This window comes from Nylanderia fulva, unplaced genomic scaffold (assembly GCF_048542155.1).
Source record: "Nylanderia fulva isolate GAGA-0341 unplaced genomic scaffold, ASM4854215v1 Scaffold85, whole genome shotgun sequence".
Lineage (NCBI taxonomy): Eukaryota > Metazoa > Arthropoda > Insecta > Hymenoptera > Formicidae > Nylanderia > Nylanderia fulva.
Genome location: NW_028190972.1, coordinates 359,263 through 386,183, shown reverse-complemented (window position 1 = coordinate 386,183; position 26,921 = coordinate 359,263). Strand labels below are relative to the sequence as shown.

The 26,921-nt window shown below is 28.9% G+C and overlaps 2 protein-coding genes across 8 annotated transcripts in view; one reads left to right on the top strand and one right to left on the bottom strand.

Annotated features, from left to right (window-relative positions):
• The first annotated feature begins 14,110 nt into the window (after positions 1-14,110).
• LOC114928572 (O-glucosyltransferase rumi homolog) lies at positions 14,111-19,579 on the top strand. 3 transcript variants are annotated; one of them, XM_085489491.1, is made up of 7 exons: positions 14,111-14,711; positions 14,860-15,031; positions 15,123-15,324; positions 15,445-15,723; positions 15,860-16,092; positions 16,173-16,306; positions 17,147-19,579. In XM_085489491.1, the coding sequence occupies exons 1-7, from the start codon at positions 14,576-14,578 to the stop codon at positions 17,179-17,181; spliced, it is 1,191 nt and encodes a 396-aa protein (XP_085345617.1). In that variant the 5' UTR covers positions 14,111-14,575; the 3' UTR covers positions 17,182-19,579. The 3 variants fall into 3 exon arrangements, with proteins under 3 accessions (XP_085345617.1, XP_029155656.1, XP_029155655.1); XM_029299823.2 differs by having other exon boundaries at positions 14,112-14,231; positions 14,327-14,711; positions 16,173-19,579; XM_029299822.2 differs by having other exon boundaries at positions 14,112-14,711; positions 16,173-19,579.
• LOC114928579 (Matrix metalloproteinase 1) overlaps positions 17,075-26,921 on the bottom strand; it is a 31,058-nt gene continuing 21,211 nt past the window's right edge. For 2 of the 5 annotated variants that reach the window (XM_029299830.2, XM_085489487.1), the window contains 5 exons: positions 26,749-26,890; positions 26,521-26,657; positions 26,062-26,382; positions 25,527-25,719; positions 17,075-21,095 (listed from right to left, as the gene is read on the bottom strand). In XM_029299830.2, the coding sequence (XP_029155663.2) occupies positions 20,950-21,095; positions 25,527-25,719; positions 26,062-26,382; positions 26,521-26,657; positions 26,749-26,890 (939 nt within the window). In that variant the 3' untranslated portion in view covers positions 17,075-20,949. Of the gene's footprint in view, positions 21,415-25,526; positions 25,720-26,061; positions 26,383-26,520; positions 26,658-26,748; positions 26,891-26,921 lie in introns of all 5 variants that reach the window. The other 3 variants (XM_085489489.1, XM_085489488.1, XM_085489490.1) reach the window with 3 other exon arrangements.

Below are 26,921 nucleotides of genomic sequence, written 5' to 3'. Positions count from 1 at the left end.
CGTCTCACATTTATTTTTAAATAATAAGAATATTAGGTCGGCTCTTTTAATTTAAAACACGATATACACCTCCTTCTTCTCGGCTACAGAGCCAAACGCGATGTTATTGCGAAAATTAAGTAATCTGAGAATCTGTATCCTATGATTAGGATCTCAAGAATTCTCCTTATTCCTCTTTTAACTTCCCCTGTAAAGAAATAGGCGAGAAAAATATTGGTCCGAAAGTTGGCTAAATCGGGAATCGAACCCAAGACCTTCCGCTTGCCGGGCGAATGCTCTTCCAAATAAAAATAAACATATGTAAGTTTCGCTTAAAATCAAGGTGACGTTTGTGCAATCGGACCTTAGTAATCGCGAATTTCTCGAAAGTAGCGCTATCTCTAAACAAATTAATATCATCACTGTCTGTGTCACTCTTAAGGGAATGCTACCGCTCTGTTTTATCGACCGAGCTATTATTTCTTTTTAGATAAGTTATTCTTTTTATTGGCAGTTTGTACATACAAAAAATAAGACCAGCACGAACTTGGACTTGGATGAAGGAATATAAGTGAATATTTAGATATCAATTTGGAAGCCTAGTAAAAGAGAATAGCTTGTCTAAAATTTTCATGCATATGTGTATATGCGCGCATATAAGCACCAAAATTTTAGATAAGCTATTCTCCTTTACTAGGCTTCCAAATTGATACTTAAGCGGGGAGCACACACTTTTGCATAAACGCATAAGCATATGCATAAGAAATTTCGATTGGTTGAATTTCTTATGCATACGTTTATAGACCAATAAAGATTCTTATGCTTACGCTTATGTACCTATGCAAAAGTGTGTGCTCTCCGCTTTAAACATTCACTTATATTTCTTTATCCAATTTTAAGTTTGTACTGATCTTATTTTGTATGTACAAACTGCCAATAAAAAGAGAATAATATTTATTATAATAATTATTTATTATTTAATTTTATTATTTATTATAATAATTATTATACAGGAGATTACAATAGATATTTTATATTTATTCTTTTATATTATATATTACATTATTATATAATTGGTTAGTTCGTAACACATTATCATGACATTACATCACGTCATGACCTAAGATCAAACAAGTAGTGTTGTTACAATAATGCAGTATTAAGTAGCACTTGATAAGGGCCGAAACCCATGGCCGAAACGTCGTAAAGTTTAATAAATAGTATTTATAGCCAGATATGGTTGACGAAATTATTACCATTTTTAATTATCGACTGGTGACTTCTTACTTATATATATATATATATATATATATATATATATATATATTATTATTATTATTATATAAGATTTATACATATAATAATAACATATAATAATAATAAAATTAACAATAAAAATTAATGTTAACGATTAATGATATATGAAACTAAAATAATAAAAAACTAAATAATAAAGAAAAAATTCCGCGAACAACAAACTTGGTCAATCTTAAACATTTTTAATATACTAATATTTAATTAAAAGCGGGTAACGCTTCCTCCATTCTCAATTATTGTAGTTATCTTTTGGGGCATAGACGCTATTAAATTTTGAAATAAATCGGGCCTTGCGCAGAGACTCTCCTACCGATTAAAAACATATTGCGCAACAGCCTCACGTTTTCTTTGAATTTTAGGGTCCCAATTTTGCACTATTGTGCCCCAAAGATTTTCAATTATACATTCATGTCCGGGGACTTGGCTGATCAGTTCAACGTTCTAAGGTTGGGTTGTGTGGCTAGCCAATTTTTAGACAGTTCTCGCTCGATAGATCCCTGAGTATCTTAAATAAAATTTATATAAGGGATGCCGAGAAATGTTTCTGCAATATATGGTAGTATCACATCAAATAATATGTGGATGTATTTTTCGCTGTTCATACGCAGTGTGGTCCAGGGTATCGATTGTGTAACTTTTTCTAAAGTGAAAACATGAAAAATAAAAAATTTCTGCGAGGACATGCACCTCCAAAATCCTAATACCATATTAAAAACTTTTTCATCAGAAAAAATCGTAACATTCCATTTCTCATTCCAGGTTAAATGTTCTAACGCGAAAGCTATCCACTGCTCTTTATGTTGCGCTTGTACTATTTTTTTTCGGCAGGGATATGATGAAAATTTTCCTAGAGCCTACGTCGTATAATGTCCCAGGAAGAAATGATGGTCGAATTGACGTCGAATCGACCATCATTTCTCCCTGGAGTGCATTGAACATGCCAATGTATTGTCAGCTTTATCTGTAAGATATTAAAATAGTATTTAAATATAAAAATCTTATATATATTACAAGCTTTTCTGCATATATACATACTTGATTGAATTAACTTAACTAATATATAGTTATATAAAAGAAAAATGACTTTTCTTGATTGAAAACCGTTTATGCTAATTAAATTTAAATGCTCTTTAAATTTTTTATTGCTCTTTCCATCGTGCATTTTTTAGAACCAAAATATGGCCCTGGATTTGACTTTCCTCTTCTTGTTTTTTTTCACAATTCTACACCATCGCTCTCTATAATAAAATACATATTATTAAAGCAAAAAATAAATTTTATGGCTAACAAAAAATTCAACATTTAAAAACATTTTTTAATTCAATGAATGTTTTAAATTTATTTATTTAAAATTAACTAATAAGTTAAGACAAAAGTTGTTAACTTTTTAATTTTACTATTTAATTTTATTAACTAATTATTATCTAAGTTTATCCCGATTACTAATATAATATATAATTAATATAATGTATTCATATATCTTATGTGGACATTGCATAATCTGGATATCTCTGTCGGACTCAATCTCGCATTAGAATATGCAATTATAATATTTCGCCTCTTTTTTTTACTTGCAAAATAATAATATAATTTATAATATAAATATGATGTTTTTTAAATCGGCCAACAGAGCCAAAGCACAAAAAATCACGGCATTATTTACTAACATCTACTAAAAGACAAATAAAAAATATAGGATCGAAAAGGTCTGAATAGTTGGTAAGAGCAGTCGCCCGGAAAGTGAAAGACGCGGGTTCGATTCCCGCTTCAGCGACTTTTCGGACCTATATTTTTCGCGCCTATTTCTCCATATGTAAGTTTCGAGATTAATTTATATATGAAACTTAGTGATCTCAAACTAAGAGATACAGTTCCGAATAATTAATTTTTCGTGCTTTGGCTCTGTTGGCCGATTTAAAAAACATATTTATATTCTTAATATTGAGAGCCGATAAAAATATTTCTTTCTGAATATAATTTATGTCTATAATTTTTTTTATAAAGCAAATAGTTTCGGCGTACAAGCGCCGCAAAGATTATTAAGGAGAGAATACCGATTAATAAATTAATTTAATACATTCTCATTCACTTTACTGGACCAGGTTCTTCGAGTTTATCGTCGTGAGAAACCAAACTAAACTTCACAGATGCAAACTTCATAGTCGAGCAAGCCACAGAAGATGCGGATACGTTAATAATCAACACAGTAATCAGCATTTTATTTACATTTTATTCCGTAATAATTGTCGGCAAAGATATGGATCTTCTGTCCTTTTGAAGGTTCTATCTACACGTTCAAACATCTATCTTCTCAAACCCGGAACAGGAAAAATATTGCAACAAATATACTCAACACAAAATATCATAAAACTGTCGCAGATAACATTATATTTGCACGCCTTTAGTGGTTGCGATACAACATCAGTTCTCTTCAATCCAGGAAAAATGAAATGTGTCAATGTATTCGTAAAAAAACCCACATTTAAAGGAGCAGGTATTCAAAAGCCAAGATGCTAATCCAGAGATCATTGCTGAAGCTGGAGAACGTTTCCTCCTCACATTGTATGGTTACAATGGCGTGAAAAGTATGTCGTTGAATATATATAGATATCAATACTTTACAAAATCAGCACATAAAAATTAATTTAATATTACATCGCAATGGGGATGGCAAAAAAACAAGGATGGGCTAATTCCTGTCACCACACTCCAGCCCTCTGTTCCGTAAATGCTGTTAAAACGTCGCTGTTATTTCTTGCAAATGTAAGAAGGGATGTCGAGGAGCATGTGCATGCAAAAAGGCTAAAATGCTCCATTATTTGCATGAATTGCAATGGTGCTTGTACTAATATTCAAGTTCAACTACAAGACAGCGATGAAGAGGATAAACCAGAAAAAGAAGAAATCGTTCTCGAGCAATCTTATGACAAAATTGCGGCAGAAGCTGATGACATACGAGTAGAAGAGATTTCTGATTACGTGGAAGAGATTCCCATCTCTGAAGTTTCGTTCGGTTCTCACGACGAAAAACTCGCAAAACCTGGTCCATCTAGAAAAACAAAAGGGAATGAAAATGTATTAAATTAATTTATTAATCGGTATTCCCTCCTTACAAGTGAACTTTGCGGCGCTTGTACGTCGAAACTACTTTGTTTTACAACATTATGAAGACATAAATTATAGAAAATTTCCTCTAGTTTAATTTCTTACATAACTATTTTATTTTTATCGTAAAATCAGCCGAAAAGAAGATATTGTCAAAAAACTGATTTTGGATGCCATTTTTTAAATGTGGCGGTGCAAGAGGCAAAGCTATGAGGTGGCAAAGTGAAAATTTGAAATCCATCAAAATATCAAAACTCTCGGAAAACTTTCCAGGTAATTTCCTTTTTCAACACTAAATGACTGTACTATTCTGATAGAGGAATGAACATGTCCCAGACAGCACAGTATATTTATAAAATATTTATAGAATATTTATAATAATTATTTTAATATTTTATAAATATTTATCATCAATATTTTATATTATAAATGTTTTTGGAGTCTTAGACCCTTATAGAAATTTATCACTAGTAACGCCAATTTATCACTCATTTCGAGTACTTAATCACTTATTTCGAGTACTTAAATTACTGTATATCAGTATTTTAAGTACTCGAAATAAGTGATTAATTGGCACACATTACTAGTGATAAATTTCTATAAGGGGATTCAATAGATCATAAATATTTATCATAAATATCAGAAAATATTTACGATAAATGTTATAAATATATTTATTAAATCATTATAATACAAATTTTTAAAATTTATATTTCCTTATAAATACTCATAGTAAAAAATCATGAGTTAAAAAAACATTATCAACGATTTTTTAATCAAAATGATCGGTTGATATAGTCTAATCTAAAATTTGGTCGATTAGATGTTTTTGTGTTTTTCAAACTGTATTAGCCATTTATAAAAAGTTAAAAACGTGTAAAAAATGTTTATAAGTAACTTATTCGACATTTATATTTTAAAATAGAATATAAAATTATAATATACACTGAATAACTTAGGCAACAGAGTAGTTTAACAAATAACTTTACGTACACATCGATATATACGTAAATTTATTTGTTAAAAGACATTCTGTTGCAGAATGTAGCTCAAAAATAGAAATAATTTTATGACATTTTTAATTTTATTAATTTCCATTTTTGCCAGCCTTATATAATTCTCACGACGAAAATCAAGTACGAGAAAGATACGTCACATAGCGGTAAATGAAAGAACTAACAATTTAGTTAAAAAATATTTACAAAATAATTACTATAAATATTTATCTTTATATACCATAAATATTATATGACATATTTAATCTATGTTTTAATAATATATTAAATAAAGGTTTTTATAAAACATTTTCAAAATATTTATATATTTGAAAAAAATATATATTCATAAATATGTATAAATCTTTATCATAAATATTGTGTGCTGTCTGGGATATATACATAAGGTTTCTATATTAAAAAAAGCCACAGTATATTCTCATGCGAATATAAGAGTACGGTCGTAATTGATCGCTTTTCGCGGAAAAGCAGGCTGACGTTTCCCAACCACGCGAACTGCGCGATAATGAGAGAAAAATTGCAAAATGGAGAAATTCTGTGTGTGAGAGACTCCGGAACACGATGTAACCTACAGCAACGAAAGAACCGGACGGAGATAAAGCGATGATTGTGCGTAGCGCGTACGTAGATTGCATGAATGTACCTACAATTGCGTAAGTAGAACGATCCTTTCGGGGTCATTGTTTCATATCTTTGTAAATAAAGTCGACTTACCATATATATCATCATATATATAATCATATTATTCAATCAAAGTACTGGGAAAAATGATTTTGAAGCAGATGAAGAAGAGATTTTAATGGTTTTAAACATATTGTATATATATATTCTATGCAAAATAAGACATTAAAATTGAGATGCCTAAATATGTAAAAAAGTGAAACAAAATAAGTAGAATAAACCCCCATAGCAAAAACATGAATGATATCATAGTGATGTGTTCTGGATGTCATAGCGATGTGCGAATGTCCGCTTTGCCACAAGTGTGATGTCACAATGATATCACCAATGTTTTTGCTATGGGGAAATGTTTTAAACTAAAATTGTAGGGTTTTAAAGGTGTGTAGTAATGCTAATATTTATGTTTGAGCGGAGGTATCAAAGTAAAATAAAGCTTAACTTCATATTTTTAATAGGATCCTAATTTTTTAAATATTCACATATAACAAATTCACGTATAACAAATATTCATATGAACATATATAATCACAAATGTTTTTCGTTATCAAAAATAATAGATATAAATCAGTAATATCAAATAATTATTTATTTGAACACTTACGTAGTTTTATTGCTGTTTTTTAATGCTCTTGAAGTGATTTTCAAAGCATTCCTGAACATAAAATCTACATCCCTTGTAGAAATTTATCACTAGTAACGCCAATTAATCACTTATTTCGAGTACTTAAAATACTGATATACAGTAATTTAAGTACTTAAGAAACAAATGTTAAGTACTCGAAATAAGTGATAAATTTCTATAAGAGATGACTGACGCATTTGTTCGAAAATATGAAAAATTGTGATAGGGTTCCATTGTGTATAAAAATAAATCAATTTATTTACAAACAATAAACGCGCGCTACTACGACCTATTGAAAAAAGGGAAAGGGGTTGTTAAATAAGAGTTTGTACTTCTTTATTTCTTGTAAAGATCTATTCTTACACAACAATAATATAAGATATATACTAAGTAAAATTAAAAAAATGAAAAAAAATGATAAAAATTGAATGATTACTTAATACGAATTTTAATGCACTGTATTTTTCCGCGCCTATGTGCATTATATAAATGAAGAATAATCATGTTGTGAACTATGAAAAGAAATAAGAAAGTGGGAAAAAGGATCTTATCGTTCTTCGCATAGGTTTCCATTCTCAGCACTGTTCGATTGTCTCCTACCTGAAAGTATAACCGTATCAAGCTATAAACAATTCTATACAACCATTTTCAAAAGTGAGAAACTCCGTGAGAATGTTTGACTAGCATGTAATTACTGATTAAACTAATTCTAATATAAAATGCTACGTTGCTAAAAGCATTCTTCGTTAATTATAACATGATTTACGTGTCCACTTACATTTAATAGATTTTATATTAATGGCTTAAGTACAATTCAACTCATTTTATAAATAAGAGAGAGAAAGAGAGAGGGGGGGATAAACAATAATTATTTGATTAATATGAGAAATGTCTTTCCAATCTTATTGTTATTTTAGTTAAAGTAATAACATATATATTTAAATTTATATATTATAAAAATTCTAGCAATAACCTTTTTTATAAATATCTGCAAATATTTGTAATTATTATACCTTTCTTTATATGTAATTCTAAATAAAAAGTATACTTTATGCATTTGCAAATAAGTTACCTTACTATAAAAATGCGCTTTGTTCATTTATACAATTTAACACGTACAATTTAATTAAAAATTAAAGAATTAATATCATTTCTCATCATTGATATTAATTTATATAAATATTTTCAATATCAAAACGTATGTATTAAAAGCATATAATATATATACATATATATATATATATAGTGCGAAATAAAAAGGCCAACTTATCGAGCAATTCTTAGAGTTGTTCTGTCAAATTAAAATTTATTACATATATATACTAAACATAAAACATTATGTGAAAGCTACAAACATTCTATAGTAAAACTTAAGCGAAAATTACAATCATTATAAAATAAACGTTTCAACCGCACGCGATCTTCCTCAGTATTATACTACAGTAATTATTTAAAAAAACACAAATTCATACAAAAATTACAACATAATATCGAAAATTAATGTTAGTTCTTCAATAAGAGTCGAGAATTTACAAGCAATTAAAGCGTGTTCCAATCTGTCATATCAAACAAATGTTCGCCTTGATGTGATCTTTGATTTTAATCAAATCTCGTAAAGTTTCATCGTTAATATGCAAGAAATTAATAAGTTCCGTAGGCGCTGCGATTAATAAAAAAATTGACGATTAACGTATGTCTAAAATTAATACATATATCCTTAACATTTAGCAATATGCTTACTTGACATCGTCCTTCTTAACAATTTTTAACCACATTTTTTGAAAAAGTTATTGAAGATGACATAAGAAAAGACCAACAATATAAAAAAACACCTCATTTCAAACTCTACTTAATCGCAGAATGTGTGTGTTTATATATGATCTGATACATATGTTTAAACTGTTAATGTCCTATTTGTCTTATTATTATTTATTGTTCGCTAATTTATCCAAAATATCAAAATAAGACTCGCTGAGTAATTCAGTATCTTTGTTTAAATTTAGCCCAATTTTTTATTCTTTAATATGTAGCATCTCAGAGATGAGTCTTTTATAATAATTATTTTTGTTGTCCAGAATCTTTACCCCAATTAAATGTATGGTGTTCATTTCTTATGCGTTCAGAAATTACTGAATATTTCGTTGAGTTCAACCTGATATTATTTTTGTTCTTTTAATCTCGTCTGTAACCTGTCTAATATAGATATTCCTCCTAACGTTTCTAATCTTTTGCAAATGGGTGATAATTTCTGCCTCCCTAACATCAATAAAAAAACAGCGATTCATAAATTTATTAAAGACATAGAAAGTAATCATAAACGTAATAATATTAACAATCTCACAACTATTAGAAATATTGCTGTTCCGAAATTTGCACAACTTCTCAACACTAATGATAGAAATGACTTAATTCAACAAAAACTACTTTTCCAAATTTTCTTTCTTTCATAATTGTCGCAATAACATCGCGTTTGGCTCTATTGGTCGAGAGGAATCAAGTGGAGATTGTGGTTTTAAAAACTATTTTGTTCATACAGAGATTCAATAAAATTTTGCAAAGATAATCCGAATATTATATTCACACGCGCGGATAAAGATAACGCTACGGTTGCAATGGAAAGATCTTATTATATTAATAAAATGAAAACTTATTAAAAGATGTTAATACATACACTATTATTAATAAAAGTCTGTGCAAAAAAATAGAGAATGAATTGAATAATTTGTTGAAGAAATGGCTTAAGGAAGATTATATCTCAAAAAAATGAATATTATAAATTACGTTCTAGTGATTCTCTCCTTTCAAAAGCATACGGATTACCTAAAATCCATAAGAAAAACTATCCATTTAGAATCATAGTTTTATCGGTGGATACAGCTTTATACTTGCTTACTTCGTTTTTACAAAACATCTTACGAATTAGCCTACCTAAAGCTAAAAGTCATATCAATAATAGTTTTGATTTGTACAGCATGTTGTCTGGTAAAAAGATTGATGAGAATGATAAGATGTTTTCTTTAGATGTTGTTTCTTTATTTACGAACGTACCTCTAGATCTTGCGATTAGTGGGATTAATGATAGATGGGATCACATTGAAATAAATACTAGAATATCGAAAAGCGAATTTATACGTGGTATAAAAATTATATTGACTTCTACTTATTTTATTAATGACATAATTTACAAACAGACTTTTGGGACCCCTATGGAGTCTCCGTTATCACCAATTATAGTTGACTTGGTTATGCAAGATCTTGAGGATACAGTTCTTAAAGCGTTAAATTTAAAATGCTTGTTTTACTTTCGTTACGTAGATGACATAATACTGACCACTTCTATAATTAATATGACTTAGATAGTTAATAATTTTAATAACTATCATGATAGACTTAAATTCATAGTAGAACAGAAGGTTAACCGTAGCTTGAATTTCTTAGATTTATCACTAAAAATTATTAATAATACAATATACATTGATTGGTATCAAAAAGAAACCTTCTCAGGAAGGACTTTATCATTTTTTTCTAACCATCCACTATGCCATAAAATTGGAATAATTTACAACCTTGTGGACAGATGTCTATTGTTATCACACCCACAATTTTTTAATAAAAATTTGGAGTTAACCATTAATTATAATAATTGTAATTTTCGCTTAAGTTTTACTATAGAATGTTTGTAGCTTTTACATAATGTTTTATGTTTAGTATATATATGTAATAAATTTTAATTTGACAGAACAACTCTAAGAATTGCTCGATAAGTTGGCCTTTTTATTTCTCACTAGTTGTATATACAATAGACGAGCGAAGTTTTGTATTTATATATATATATATATATATATATATATATAGATATATACGGCCTGTAGATCGTCTTAAGTTCATCTTCAGATGCTGTACGGATCATATTTCATTGGCTACGAAATATCTTAAGATAAACTTAAAAGGCTTTCTACAATGGAATATCGTAGGTGGTAGTCGTAAGAAATTGACCTATCACAATTTATTATTTTTGAAATAATCGACTGTGGTGTGTCAATTTCTTACGACTACGGTCTACGACACTTCATTGTAGAAGGCCCTTAAGATGGTCTTAAATATAAGACCCGACTATGAATACCGACCTATATATCATTTATAAAATTTATAATATTATTAGCAATGGTATTAAAAATAATTGTGTCATACTTTTCTTTATATATAAAAATGGCATTATATATAATATATGTATACAGTGTTTTCAAAGTTTTAAAAGTTTCTATTCCTTAAAATTTATTTTGTAACCGACTCATTTTTGCAAAAAATGCCAAGAAGTCAAATTTGTCGAAGGGAACGTATCGAATCTTAAGATAAACTTAAAGGGCTTTCTACAATGGAATATCGTAGGTGGTAGTCGTAAGATAAATTGACCTATCACAATTTATTATTTTTGAAATAATCGACTGTGCGGTGTGTTAATTTCTTACGACTACGGTCTACGACACTTCATTGTAGAAGGCCCTTAAGATGGTCTTAAATATAAGACCCGACTATGAATACCGACCTATATCATTTATAAAATTTATAATATATTCGATAAATGCAACGGTATTGTTTCATCTCCCTCATTTAGGTGTAATTGCCTCTTCAAAAATCTTAAATGACAATTAGCAGGTGTTAACATTCATATCATTTTAAAAGTCTTTTAATTTCTTTTACAACTATATTTCTTGTTTTTTTTTAATTTAAGTGAATATATTGTTATTACTCTTCATTTTCCTTCTTTCTAATAGAGAAATTATATATTAATCAAATAAAATAATGAAAAAATATCAAATTGAAATAAATATAAGATTAGGCTGAGTTTCCAGTGCGTCATGGATCGCGTCATCCGTCGCGTCAACCAATCAAAACAAGCTCCGAGAACTTGTCTAGTCAACTTTGACTTTTCTAATTTTATGTAGCTAATCGTTTATTGGCCTAATCGTTGTTGGCCTAATTGTTGTTGGCCTAATTAAATGTTTGTTAATTTATATTTTTTTTTTAAATAAAGAAAATAAATTAGCGTAAAGTTAGTCGAAAAAATCTCATTTTTGTTTAAAAAACGATTCAATCGATACGCAATCGTTTTTTAATGACTGTTGGTCTAATTATGGCGTTTGTTGGTTCATTATTTGCTTTAAAAGCAAAAAATAATAAATCTCTCACATTAAGGTCGCATATATAATAGGTATGGCCTTAGGCCGAATTCACACCTTAATAGAACCACAGTAGAACCACAGTATAAGAAAGTTCTGTGAAGTTAGCCTACCAAAATTAGATTTTCGAAGTTTTAATAATTGGAATCAATATTTGGTCTTTTATTGATCATTGTTGGTCATATTTTAGCTTATTGTTATTAAAAAAATAAATATCAATGTGAAGTTACCTAAATATACAATTTTAATAGAATTTAATTAATTATACGTCAAATCGATAGGAAATCGATTGTTGGTCCCAATTATGTCTTTAGAAATGATTGTTGGTCGATTATTTACTAATTATAACAAAATTATTTTTCAATTGCTCACATATACTGCGCATGCGCATATATACTGTGCATGCTGTTTCCAACCATTAAGTTAGCTCTCTACAAATATATTATTCCGCGATCAGAGAAATGTACAATTAGATGAAACAGATATTTTATACAAATACGTTTAAATTGACACATTTATAATTAATATTAGTGTATTTATTAGGATTTTAGCGTACATCTCTTTGTAATCCTTCATTATTACAAATTAAATATTTATAATATAATAAATAATACAAAATATTATTAATGACTTTCTTTTATCTCTTAATAAAGTAATTGTACTAACGATATAAACTTTGTGTTGAGAAAATAATATATAATAATATAATATATATATAATAATATATATATATATATATATATATATATATATATATATATATATAATATATTTGTAGAGAGCTAACTTAATGGTTGGAAACAGCATGCGCAGTATATGTGAGCAATTGAAAAATAATTTTGTTATAATATTGATATTTATTTTTTAAATAACAATCAAACTAATAACCAACAAAAGCTAAAATATGACCAACAATGATCAATAAAAGACCAAATATTGATTCCAATTATTGAAACTTCGAAAATCTAATTTTGGTAGGCTAACTTCACAGAACTGTATAAGAATATACAGTAGGGACACACAGCGTCGGCACCTTTGATTTTTTTCAGCCAACTTTTCAGCGTCCGCCATGTTTCTGGCGGACAGTACCGTGCCAATAATTTTAAGAACCTGCGTCATTTGTATATTTTTTAATTTTAATTTTTATGAATATAAAATTTTTGTATAATATATAAATAGAAATAAATATATAAAAAAATGTTTTAAGTTTAAATAAAAACTATTATGTGCATCTAAAATGTGAAAATTACAGATTTTAAAATTTTAATAAATTTTATTAAATAATAAAAGAAATTGTAATCGCAAAATGTGATTGGAGGTTAAATATACAGATAAAAATTAATATAAAAAATACATATAAATATAAATTTATAATAAAAGAAAAAGATAAAATACGAAAAAAAATAAAACAATAATAAAATAAATAAATTAGATAGTAATCAAATATACTTGTTTAAGGTAGAAATTAGTAAAGTTTATATTGTGTAAACAAAATGTTTATTAGTCTATAATGTTTTTCTACATTATATATATATATGCAAGAGTGTGTGCTCCCCGCTTAAGTCGCAGGCGTAAATCGGAGATGTAAACATAGGTTAACGCACAAGCCGTAGCGTATGCCGTATATCGTGAAAACGTGCCAAAGCTTGCTTAAACAGCTATATATGAATACGGCCTAAATCATTGTACATTGATTTACATCTCCGATTTACGTTTATTATCTGTCGGAAACGACTACAACAATCTTTGTGCTCAGGCCCTTACGTTCTGACATCTGACTGCGACATACAATGTATTAAGGCCCTTATTAAGGCCTTATTAAGGCCCTTTACACGGATTTAATAATATCCGTAGTTGTAAGACTGGCCAATCACAGCCGTTCCCCTGAAGAATGGAACAACTGTGATTGGCCAGTCTTACAACTACAGATGTTATTAAATCCGATTAAGGGTGTAAAGGGTATGTAAAGGGCCTTACTTTTAATTTATATAATTGACATTTGGTATTTGACATTTGGAACTCAAGTCATATGTTTTGAGGATTTGGACTCAAATCTTATTGGTCGAGACATTGGACTACTGCCACAGTATTGTGATGTTGTTTCACCTTTCTTATTACATCATAGTTCTGACCACAGTAGAACCAGTATGTGCACTCCACCCTTTTTTGCGTCAATCCGCCATGTTTTTGGGTGGAACCAATCAAACGCAAGATCAGTGTGATGCTCACAGACGGAATACTGTGGTCACAGTGTCACATGTGAATGTTTAATGTGCAATAAATATACGTTTACCAAAATTATATCTTTTTTACATTATTATTTTATTTAAGGTATAAATATAAAATTTTTAACAATAAATAATCGGATTATTTATAAATTTGTGCTTAAACTAGATACAATAAAAACTGGGGCATTTTAATAATAGATACGCTATTGGGCCACCCAAAAACATGACAGATAATCGGAAATGAAAGATCAAAGGTGCCGACAGAGAGTCGAAATACTGGTTCTACTGTGTTCTGACATCCAACTGCGACATACAACGTATTGTAGAACGGGCCTGACTTCAGCTGAGTTCAGTCAAAAAGAACTGATCTAAAATCATTAATAATCAGCTGTGATCATTAAAATTTGAGAAGAAGAAGGATATGGATGGTTGAATAACTATGAAAAAATGTTGAGATTAATTTATACCATCCTTTTGACACTTTTTGTTAGTGGTTTATGCGAAGAACAATTCTGTTCGGCGGACAGTGCTAACTTCTGTAAAATAAGCGAGATTGATCACCAGAAACTATCGTATACAAAAGGTATGGATTTATAATTCTTATAATTGTATTAACAAATTCAAATAAAAATTAATTACTAATAATTCTGAAATTTTTTAAATATATAATATAAAATCATGTATATAATAAAATAATCCAATATGTGTATTGTTCTTTTTCACATTTTTAGCAATAAATGAGGGATATCAAAAATACTTAACAATGATTCAAGATGCGGAACAAAATTATAAAGAGTGCAACAACACAAAGAACTCGTGCTTTAGCGATGTTATCAGACGGGATTTAAACCCTTTTAAAAAGAAAGGTATAAGCGAAGAAATGATAATTGCTGCAAAAACCAGGTTTTTACACAATCTTGATTTATATTGATGAGATAATTATCAATCTTTTCTGTCTTTTATTTATAAAAACTAAACTTTATTGTATTCACAGGGGTACATTCTACCAAATAATTGGAGGAAAATTATACAGAGAGAAGGACTGTATGTTTCCTGCCAGATGCACTGGAATAGAACATTTTTTATTAAAAATAATTGGTAACTTATCAGATATGGATATAATTATAAATACCAGAGATTATCCTCAATCCAGTGAATATTTTGGTAATGCGATGCCTATTTTTTCATTTAGTAAGGTGAGAGATTCTCTTATCTGTTATCTATTCTGAAGCTTTTACAAGCAAATATATTTATGTAATTAAATTACACTTATTTAATATAATGAAAGTTGAGCAGCTTGCAAAATGTATTTATAGACATCGCAATATTATGATATTATGTATCCAGCATGGGCATTTTGGGAAGGTGGTCCAGCTATTTCGTTGTATCCTCGTGGTCTTGGCAGATGGGATCAACATCGTAAACTCTTAAATAAAGCAAACTCAGAAACTCCATGGGAAAAGAAAGAAAATAAAGGATTCTTTCGTGGTTCTAGAACAAGTTCAGAACGTGATAACTTAGTTTTATTAAGTCGTAATAAACCTTATTTGGTGGATGCTCAATATACTAAAAATCAGGCATGGAAGTCTAATGAGGTATAATAATATATTTAATATTAGTATATATAATTATATAATATTAAATATAATTATATTAATCAGGTATTATATATGCACATAAATTATGCATATTTTAATACAATATTATATCTTTATATAAATATTGTTTTAGGATACTTTGAATGTAGCACCAGCATCAGAGGTGCCTTTGGAGTCTCATTGTAGATATAAATACTTGTTTAATTTTCGTGGTGTGGCGGCTTCGTTTAGACACAAACATCTATTTTTATGCGAATCACTAGTTTTTCATGTGGGTGATGAATGGACTGAATTTTATTATTATGCCATGAAACCATGGATTCATTATATACCAGTTTCTAAAAACGCAAATCAAAAAGAGTTAGAGTAAGATATTAAAATATTTAATTATGTTTATTTTTATTAAATTGTCAAGATTAATCTATTTTATTTCGTTATGCTTTCAGAGATTTGATTGAATTTGCAAGGAATAATGATGAATTAGTGAAAAAAATTGCATATCGCGGTAGAACTTTTGTATGGAATAATTTGCGACTGTCGGACATTACATATTTTTGGAAACAACTTCTTAAAAATTATGGTAAACTTCTAACATATAAGCCAGTATTAAAGAAAAATCTTGTACAAATAGAAAAGAAACAATAAATATACTTGTGATATTTTTATACAACTAATAATTTTTTCTAGTTAATATAAAGTCAGCATATACAGAGTGAGTCATTTTAATCAACGCACGTATATATCTCGTATAGTAAGCAAGATGAAAAAAATATCTCAAACAAGTTTTTTGACTATGAGGGGGACATAAGATGGTGTCATTGATTTGAACTGAACATTTTACAAGATATTTTACATTTATGCCAAAAATTGTAAAAAAAACTTTAAACTTTTATAATTTGAAAAGTACTTCATCAAACAACACTTTATTATAGATTTTGGAAAGCTTTTTAGATAAGCTATAAGAATATGTAATGAAAAATAGCAGATTCTATTTAAGAAATTGAAGGTGACATTCACGTGAGCTTTAAATGATTATACAAGTTCAAATCAATAACACCGTTTTATGTTCCCCTCATAGTCAAAAAACTTTCGTTCGAAACATTTTTTTCCATCTTGCTTACTATACGAGATATTTACGTTGATTAAAATGGCTCACCCTGTATATTACAAACATAGTAGAGCACAATTTTATAATGCAAATAGAAAAGAAACAATAACAAAATAAATATACTTGTAATATTTTTATACAATCAATTTTTTCTAGATAATATAAAGTCGGCATATATATTACATAGTAGAACATAATTTTGTAATGCTGAATACAATATCTAATTAAAAAAAATAACAATTAAAATAAACATATTTATTAATACTATTTATATGACAATGAAAAATATAATACAATAGAGATTTTATTTAGGATACGACACAATGGTGTGGCAAGTTTCAGTATGAATCATCAACACCCTGAAGTCAGTAATAATGTAAAGAAAAACCTTGCATGTACTATATACATATAGAATTAAATTCATGTAGATATCATGTATAGCTGATGCCAAAGCTGTACATATATGTTAACCAATTAATTAATAATTTAGTTAATTTAAAACAATTTATTTATTTTTTTTTTACAAATTACTAATCTTCTAAAGAGGAAAAAAATAAGTAATTTCTTTTCTTTTATTTAACAAAAAATACAAGGTTTTTCTTGTCTCTTTACTCTGCTAATATAATATTTAAAGACTAAGAGTAATTATTAACAATTAAGTACTTGTCAAAATACAGTATTATCAGAGAGAATTTTCTCTAGTATTATCATTAAAACACTTTCAAATGTAAAAAAATATGGAATACAAGTATATTAACATCTGTTAACACTGATCTGATTACAGTTTCTTTTTTTTCTTAATAAAGAGATAACATTACGTTTTGTAAACGCAGTTGAAAGTGCACTTTTATTTTGTAGAATTGAGAATCTAATGCTTTATATACATAAGAATTTTATATATGTCAGGTCAATGGTTATTTTCAGCAAATAACTTTTGACTAGTCAAATACTATCTGTCATGTCAAATGGCTTTCGCCCGTTTATTTGTGTCCAAATGTTATCTTTCTAGGCAAATAGCATTTGCCTGAACGTTTTTTTAGGAAAATGGAAATAAATTTGGATATTATTCCGAATGGAACACTTCGAATTTAAGGCAGCCCTTTTGCGTGAAAATGGATAGAACAATATAATATACAACGTTATAACTCTATTGAATGTTGCAAACTCATGTGGAATCTCGTCTTTGCGTGGAAAAGTGGATGCGTGGACACAGTGAGTTTCGCCCCCTGTGGGGAGAGCTCCACTACCAGAAAACTAGACAAATAGGTTTGGATTGAACCTCGCTTCGCGTGGAAAGTTTCAAATCCATGTGAAACCTCGCTTCGCGTGGAAAAGTATATGCTAAATACCATTTGCCTAACAGCGGTTCAGTCAAATAATATTTGACTAAGAAAATAACATTTGACTAGGAAAGTAGCATTTGAAAAGAGGCGAAAACCATTTGACATGGGAAATAGCATTTGACTAGTTAAAAGCTATTTGCTGAAAATAACCATTGGCCTCCGACATATATATAAATTCTCACAAACAGCACCATTGTCAGAGAAATCCATCTAACTTGAGTTAATTATTCATAATTTACCAATTCTAATAAATATATACATACATGACATATACAGATGTATATATATATTTTTATATATAATTATATATAAAAACATAAGATAAACAAGCTATTATTGACAGAAATTATGGAAGCATTACATAAAAACTGGTGTTTTCTTCGATCTACACAATGTCGCGTAACTATATAACATGGGCGATAAGTAAGCGATCACATGTTTGAAGCGACATTCCAAAAAAGCTGCAGTTAGATAGACTCGACATTTACATATGCAATCCTCTCTTTAATGTATAAATTACAAAAATATTTCTAAGGCACATAAGATAACAATTATCCTAACGAGTGTAACATAATATAGTAGTTACATGAGTACTATAGATACACGTATAAATGTGGATAGAGCACGCAATAAGTATAATTAAACATTGGATAAATTAGATTATATGTCGAAGAAATAAAATATACATATATGTATATAGAATATAATTAATGATATATATGTATATATATTTTTTTGTGCAAAATTTTATACAGAAAATATATTTTCGCCAGAGATGTGCATTATTTGAAATGCATTTAAAATAGAAATATAAAATATAAAATGCCTATTTTGTATTTTGCAGGCACCTGTGAGTACTCGCCGCGGCTATGTTAGATTATAACGTCAGAGGCGAGAAAGCACACGCTGAAAATTTTTAGATACCATTTTTCAATGAAAAACATCTGTTGATTGATTATAAAGGCAAAATGATAGTTTGCGAGGCATTTCAAGAGTATTAAAGGCATCTAAAGTATATTTTATCGATATATCTTTTTATTTCGAAATGGCATCTAAGAATTTTTAGCGTGTGTTTTCTCACCTCTAATGCCACAATTCCATATATAGTCGGTGAGAATCCAGGAACCTTAATAAAATACATTTTTTCGAAAACTATATTTTACATTTCCATTTAAATATGGTTTTTATTAATCATTTTCCATTTTAAATGCATTTTTTCTTGCAAAATAAAAATTAATCAATATATCAATAAAATGTATGTACAATGCAATGCTGCCACGTCCTCATTCTAACATAATTCTAATTATGAAATCTTTTGTAAAATGGGGAAAATGGAGAATTAGCTCTTTGGAAAACTGTTTGTCTGAAAATACGATTTAATTTTAAAGAGCAATAATCAAAATGTTATTTTAAAAAGTAATTATAAACAATGAAATTTATATATAAACAATATATAGGCAAACATTTTTTGTAATCCCAAATGTTTATATAATTTAATTTTTAATTCAAGTTGATATTAAAAGAAATCAGATTTTAATAATAAAAAATAATAGTAAAGAAATATAAATAATAAAAAATAAAAATGTTTAAATATAAATAAATGTAAAAATGTAAATATTAAAAAAATGATTATTTAAAAACCATTTTTCATTTCTTAATATAAATAAGTGTAAATCTAAAAAGTATTTTGCATTTTTAAGTAAAAAGATTCCATCGGACATCCATTTTGCACTTTCTAATTTAACATATACATATAAATAGAAAAATCTATAATACCCATGTAATACTTTTTAATCAACAAATATTTTCGATAGTATTGTCAGTCAAAGACTCTGATTATTGCTTTTTAATTATTAATTGTCATGTCTCTCGCAAAGTGTCATATGTATCCCACATACCACTTGATTTTAATAGAACTTTACGAGTCCCAAAAAATCAGTAAATACCTTCGACATTTAAAGTCTTTGCAAATGATGGATACACGAATAAATAGGCAGTGTATAGAATGTCCTGTGTTACATTACTGTGTATTAATAAAAGATTCCAGCAAACACGGTATATAAATGTTATATACATGTAAGTATTCAAGCATGTTACATGTAACATATATATTAATTGTAATTTCCCACTCATAGATGTAACATTTTTAATATAACATATATTACATTGTAGTCATATTGTTATTATATCCCAAGATAGCACTGATTTATCAATACATCAATGTGCTATTTGGTATATAATTACAATATAACTACAATGTAATATATGTTATATTAAAAATGTTACATCTATTAGTGAGAAATTACAACTAACATGGATGTTACATGTAATGTACACGTTATATTACCTGTTACATTCCGTTTTATTATAGCAATGTAACAGTTATATATCGGGGTTTGCTGAGATTGTTCAAATGTATAAAATTATATATACGCGCGTATACACACATTATTTTGCACTGGTAATTAATTATAATAAGGCGTGTGCAAAATTAAAAAATACACGTCACAGAGCTGCGCGAATTATTTTTAATCAATGCGCAGCCGTGCGCAGTTCAGCTGGATTCAGTTGGCTAAATGCCTGCTCGTCGTAATTTTTCTAGCTATCTATACTTATCGGGAGCGCAATAATAAATTCTAAATCATCGTATTAATATAACGATTCCGATCGCGTCGTCACCATGGCAGATAAGTTTTTCTTTTTTTTCAAAGTAGCACTCGCGTATATTTTTGCGAAAACTGAGTTTCGTCATTATTATTCGCGCTATTTTTTTTACATAGTCACTACGAACTTCACGATGATCATCGTCATGATGCCGAGCAGAAGTTGCCACGTCCTCTCCGATTGATTCGATGAGTATGCCCCAGAATCCGCGTGATCCTGATGATTTGGCGACGTGACGAGCTCGTCGGTTCCTCCTATAGTTCAAATTGGAATCGTAGTAGTCTCGCGCAGTAACGTGAACTGTGATTGAACGCCGTACGCCGCGTGTCCGATCGCACGCGACTTTGACAGCGCAAAACAGGTGCGAATCGAATCGATGCGTACTGGTGCCGGTCATTTTTTCTCTCATCGTTGTCGCTGCCAGTTGCCATTTATTGTTTGGAACTTATATATTTGCGTGTATTTCTGCGTGTAAATAATCGAAATTTTTTTTGGCACGTCTATACCGGTTGTGGGTTCGTGCCGCGTTGACCGCTCACTTTTTCCCGAATTCGGAATGTACATTGTTGTCGTCTGGAAAAGGCGATTGCTCCCGATTAATGCGGGTAGTTGATCGTCTTGGCTCGAGAAGCTAATTTCTCCTCAAATTTTTATAAATTATATCATGTAATTATTTGATATCACATATATATAATAGTGTTATTTACGAGAGTATCCACACGGAGCAGACTGACGTCATTAAACGTCAAAATGACGTTAAACGTCAAAATAACGTCATTTTGATATTTAATGATGTCATAGTCTACTACCTGGGTATGAATTATCCTTTAAATTATATATTATTAATGCAGATGTAATAGATCAATTTATATCAGATAATAATTGAATACATTAAAATCAAAGAAAACTTTGTTTTAACTATCAAATATTTTAATTAAGTTTTTTTGCTATCAAAATATTATTAAAAAAATATAAAAATGTAATTATTAAATGTTTAAAAGGTATATCGATTGAAATTATTGTCCAAGGAAAATTTATTTCGTTGGAAGACTTTTGCTGCATTAAATACGTAGGTATCAATGAATTATTTCCATACAACATAAAATATTTTTAAAATCTTTTAAAAATATTTCTTAAAAGATAAAATAATTCTCAAAAATATTTTTAAAATGTTTCTATGTCCGCTGTTTCATGTTTAAAAAATATTTTTGAATATAGATTTAAACTAATATTTCAAAAATATATGTATCAAATATTTAAGAAAATATTATCTGAGCGATAAAAAAAAACATTTTTAAAAATATTTAAGTTTTTTTAGATATTTTTGAAAAATGTTGTCACAAAAACTTTTAAATCATTTTAAAATATTCTTTAAATTTTTGAATGTTTTTATACAATATTTTATAGAAATATTTTTTGAAAACATTCATAATATTTTGTACTGTATGGATTTTTTGCATATTATATATATATATATATATATATACACATATACAGGATGTCCGGTAACTAATGGACCAACGATTACAAATGGATTCTTTGGTCAATTTGGGAACGATTTTTCCTCAGCGAAAATATCGAAAAAGGTCATCATTTTTTATAACTTTCCAAAATTTGTCATTATGTATCTTTATAACTAAACCTCAAATTAAAATTTTATTATAGTAAACTCTACCTGAAATTAACTGAAGAATGTAATTATGTTAGACTTTTAACTCCAAAACGTTTAGTTTTCAAAAAACCCATTTTTTTCAATCGCTTATAACTCGAAAATTATTGACTGCTCAACATTTTTGCCAAGAAAAAATCGTCTCCAAATTGGCCAGAGAATCCGCCCTTAATCATTGGTCCGTTGGTTACCGGACACCCTGTATACATATGTACATTCCAGACAGCAAGAACACTTCATTTTGACATCAAATAATGTCAAATGATGTACATTTACTATCTGACACACGCATACACATACATACATTATATATATACATGTACATGTACAATATACTGAGTCGGGTGAATTATATTTTTCCTCTCTTATATTATTTTCTTACATTGTACAAATATATGTTTAAATAAATTGAATTAAAAAAGTAAATATAATATAAAGTAATAAGAATTATATATATATATATATAAAAATACGTATCAAATTTTGAAAAGAAAAATCATATTTTATAACTTCTCTCAGAGATATTTAAACAATCGATAATAAAATAAAAAGTAATTGAAATAAAAAGCACGTTGGCAAAGGAGAGCATATATATAATCAAAACTAAAATATTTGATAGAAAATTTCCAAAATAAATTATCAATATTGTAAGTTAAAGAGATAAGAGAAAGATTGTGCAACTCAGGACCAGTGCATGCTGTGTTTTCAGAGCGTTCAATCTCGACTAATACATCAAATAATTTTCGAGAAAATAGTGAAAACAAGTATGTATGAGGAAAAGTAAAATATAATATAACGCGTGTGCGTGTAAAAAAGAATTTGTGCGAATAAAATAGGAAAAATACAATAAATAAGGATAATAAAAATAATAATTGTAGATAAAGGGAAACTTTCTGTAAGCATCAGCATATTGTTAGTTTAGAAGGGACTAGTCGGAAACCCTTATGTTTGTATGCAATATTAAGTTCCAAACAACGCAACTGCCAGTGGCAATGATTACTCATGCGCCATATTTAATTTCATATTTGTGCGCAGATGTGTGCACGTGTGTATTCTTATGTGTATAGGTTTTACAATAAATTGAGGTGCAGTATAACTTTGATTCATTATTTGCTACATGTGATATTCGATCAAAAGTTGTGAGTGATGATGCAAAAGGAAAAGGTTCACATGCAACATAAAAATGATAATTTTATAATAAAATACTACTTCTCTTTTATAAAATAAAAATCATGTGTAGAAGAGACGAAGCCAGAGTACATAAATAAGGGATAAAAGCATAGTACACCACGCATAAACAAAAGTAAACGGAGTTTTGTCTATGCGCCACAACCCCACATTATAATGTGCTAATAAAAGCCATCTGTGCAAACGAAAAAAGAGAAAACGTCATAAAAGTCTTACTCTCTCGTACTCAATATTTACTCTTGTCTTGTCAAACTGGATATGGCGACGATGACACAAACCGAAGCTTTGACATGATCATCGTTTTTTTTATTTTTTGATATCGAGGTTTTCGAAAATAAAACTCTATTCTCATCCGTCTCCTGGCTAATAAATACTCTGGGCTTTGGCAAAATTAATAATGTCACGATATTATTATACTATAGCATTATAAGCAATGAAATATGCAAAATGACAAATCTTTAATCAGTGAATGCATAGTGATATGATGATGATGTAATTTGATGATTGGAGATTAAATGGTTAACATCGAATAGCGATAAAAATGGTTATGATGTTGATAAGTTATTGGTGCTACATATACAATAAATCTAATATATAGCATATATGTGTGAATAATAAGCGATAAATCTCCTCATAAAATTAATTAATATTAATTATTTGTTACTTTTCAATTTGGTTATTTATCCTTGATAAATGTTATTAATTATGTGAATACTTGTGTTATAACCACATCAAAATGATGTCATAATAATTACTGTGGCTATCTGGGAATGTATTAAAATTCTCAAAATAATACTATGAATGTTTCTATATATGTAGATTAATCATGTGCGATCATTTTATTTTATTTTTTAATATTTCAGATAATTTCGTTATTTCGACATATCGAAAATGTGTGTCTATGTATAGGTGTTCCCTGTTGAATTATTATACGTTTGATAATGTTCGCGAAATTCTTTTCACATCATGCAACAACATTATCTGTTGCGTTACATCAGATTTTAACGATCTGTGACTCGATAAAACATATGAAAGAGCCATCATGAATCGTGATGTTTATTTGTATAATTGTATATATTATATAATATCTTGGAAAATATTTTGGAAAAAATCTTTTAATTTTAATCTATTGGTTTGTTTTAATATTATATTATATATATATCAGATATATATATATATATCTGAATAAATTATTGTATTCAACTCATAATTAAAAATTTAAAAAAACTGATATATATTTTTTTTTTTTAATGTTGCGTATGCATGTGTCTCTTTCTTTTCGCGAAATAGCCCTAGTATTATAGCCAGGTGCGCGAGAAAATCTTTTTAATAAAAATATTTTTAATAAAAAATCTTTTTCGCATTTCCTGCCTGCCTCTATATTAGGGAGATTTTTTCAGTTTTATTCATATTGGATATTATTTTCAATAAAGTAGAACGAGCGAAGTGAATTACTAGTATCCATTAGAATTGCGAGATTCTCGTTGTATTAATTTAAAGGAAGTGCAATTCACGCAAATTCATGGAAACTTATTCATCCCGTTATTCTTGGAACATTTTTATTGCGTATTATTTTTCAACGACAGTTAATAATTATATGATATAGTAGTAATTACGCGCTTCTCAATAAAAGTGAAGTGAATAAAATTTGTAAGTATATTATAAGAAAAAACACAATTAACAAGCATTTATATTTTTCGAATTAAATTAAGAGAATTTCAAGAGACAATATCTTCTTCTTCAAATAAATGTTGTAGCGAATAATAATATAATAGATATCTTTAAAAAAATTTTTTCGAGGCTAGACAGGATTCGAAAGATTTTGTACCTGCATCTAAGATGATGTCACCGACGCTGTCAAGACTATCGTAATTGTCGTGCATGTCAATGTCAGCCACGTCCAGATTATTGGCAAATGCGAATGGCCAGTGATCATTACCTAGCGTCCCTCTAGGAGCAGACTTGCATCCAAACCACCAATACGCCGTTGATCTTGGGAAAGCGGGATCAGCATCGTCCATCTCTCAAGGCAAAGATAAATTGTTTTTACTTTAATTCTATATAAATAATAATATATTGAGTAATTTTAGTAATAGGCGTGCACCATGTGGAAAATAGGATGAAGAGAGAGGGGGGAAGGAGGGTAGTGAAAGCTATTATTATCTATTACTATACAGCACTATTAGTAGTTAGAAAGTCTCCTCGCGAATACACAAAACTTTACCACGAACAGTTTTTTTGATTCAACAAATATATTTTTAAAGTTATTGGTTTTGTAATTTACATGGGCCACTCTGTGTATTGCGATAAAGCAGCTGGAAATAATACAAATTTAATTAAAAATGATTTGTATGTACACTTACCCTGAACGTTCGGTCATTGAATCGATAGTAGGCATTATCTTGGAAGAAGTACGTGTAACCTTTATAGGTTACTGCTGCGTTAACGTGATTTGGAATGCCTTGCCAGTTTTGAATAAGTTTAGGATAATTACTCCTTACTGGTGGCTTCGACGCTGGATCAAAGCGCCAAAATTTCGCACCCTTATAGAAATAAATTTTGCCGTTTCCGGTCCATACAGTTGCCGCGTCGATGTGATCGGGAATACCGGTGAAACCGTCGCTAATCTCCTTTGGATAATTACCGTCCATAGACGTATTAATATACCTCCAGTATTGCGTACCCTGAAATGATACACAGTTTTTGTTGGGGAATAAGTTATAGTCAGTAAAATTTATGGCTGCATACACACACACACACACACACACAACGTGTAAGGTATAAATGTGAATATTTATCTTGGTTTCTCGATAAATAGTTACCTTGAAGAAATAAGTCTTGCCATTCCTGTATGTAAATGCAGCGTCTATGTTTGATGGGAGCTCTTTCCAAGTGCTATCAATGCGTCTAGGATAGCCACTAGCTACACCGTTGTCTGTTAATTTCCAATAGTGTTTTCCTGAAAATTCCATTGATATTCGTGTTTGTTTTGTACGTTTGTTGATTGATTCAAACGTTCGCGATTAAAAAATCGTAACTCGCGTATGTACCTTTGAACACAATAGTCTCGCCATCTTTAGTATTGAACATTGCGTCAACTTTGGGGTCTTTGCACAATTCAGGATCTTCTTCGGCAGGCGGCGATGTAGATCCTCGTGATCCGTGATGTTTAGTTTTCTCTCCGTATAGAGCCTGAAATTAGCCGTTTTTTTTGTATATCAGA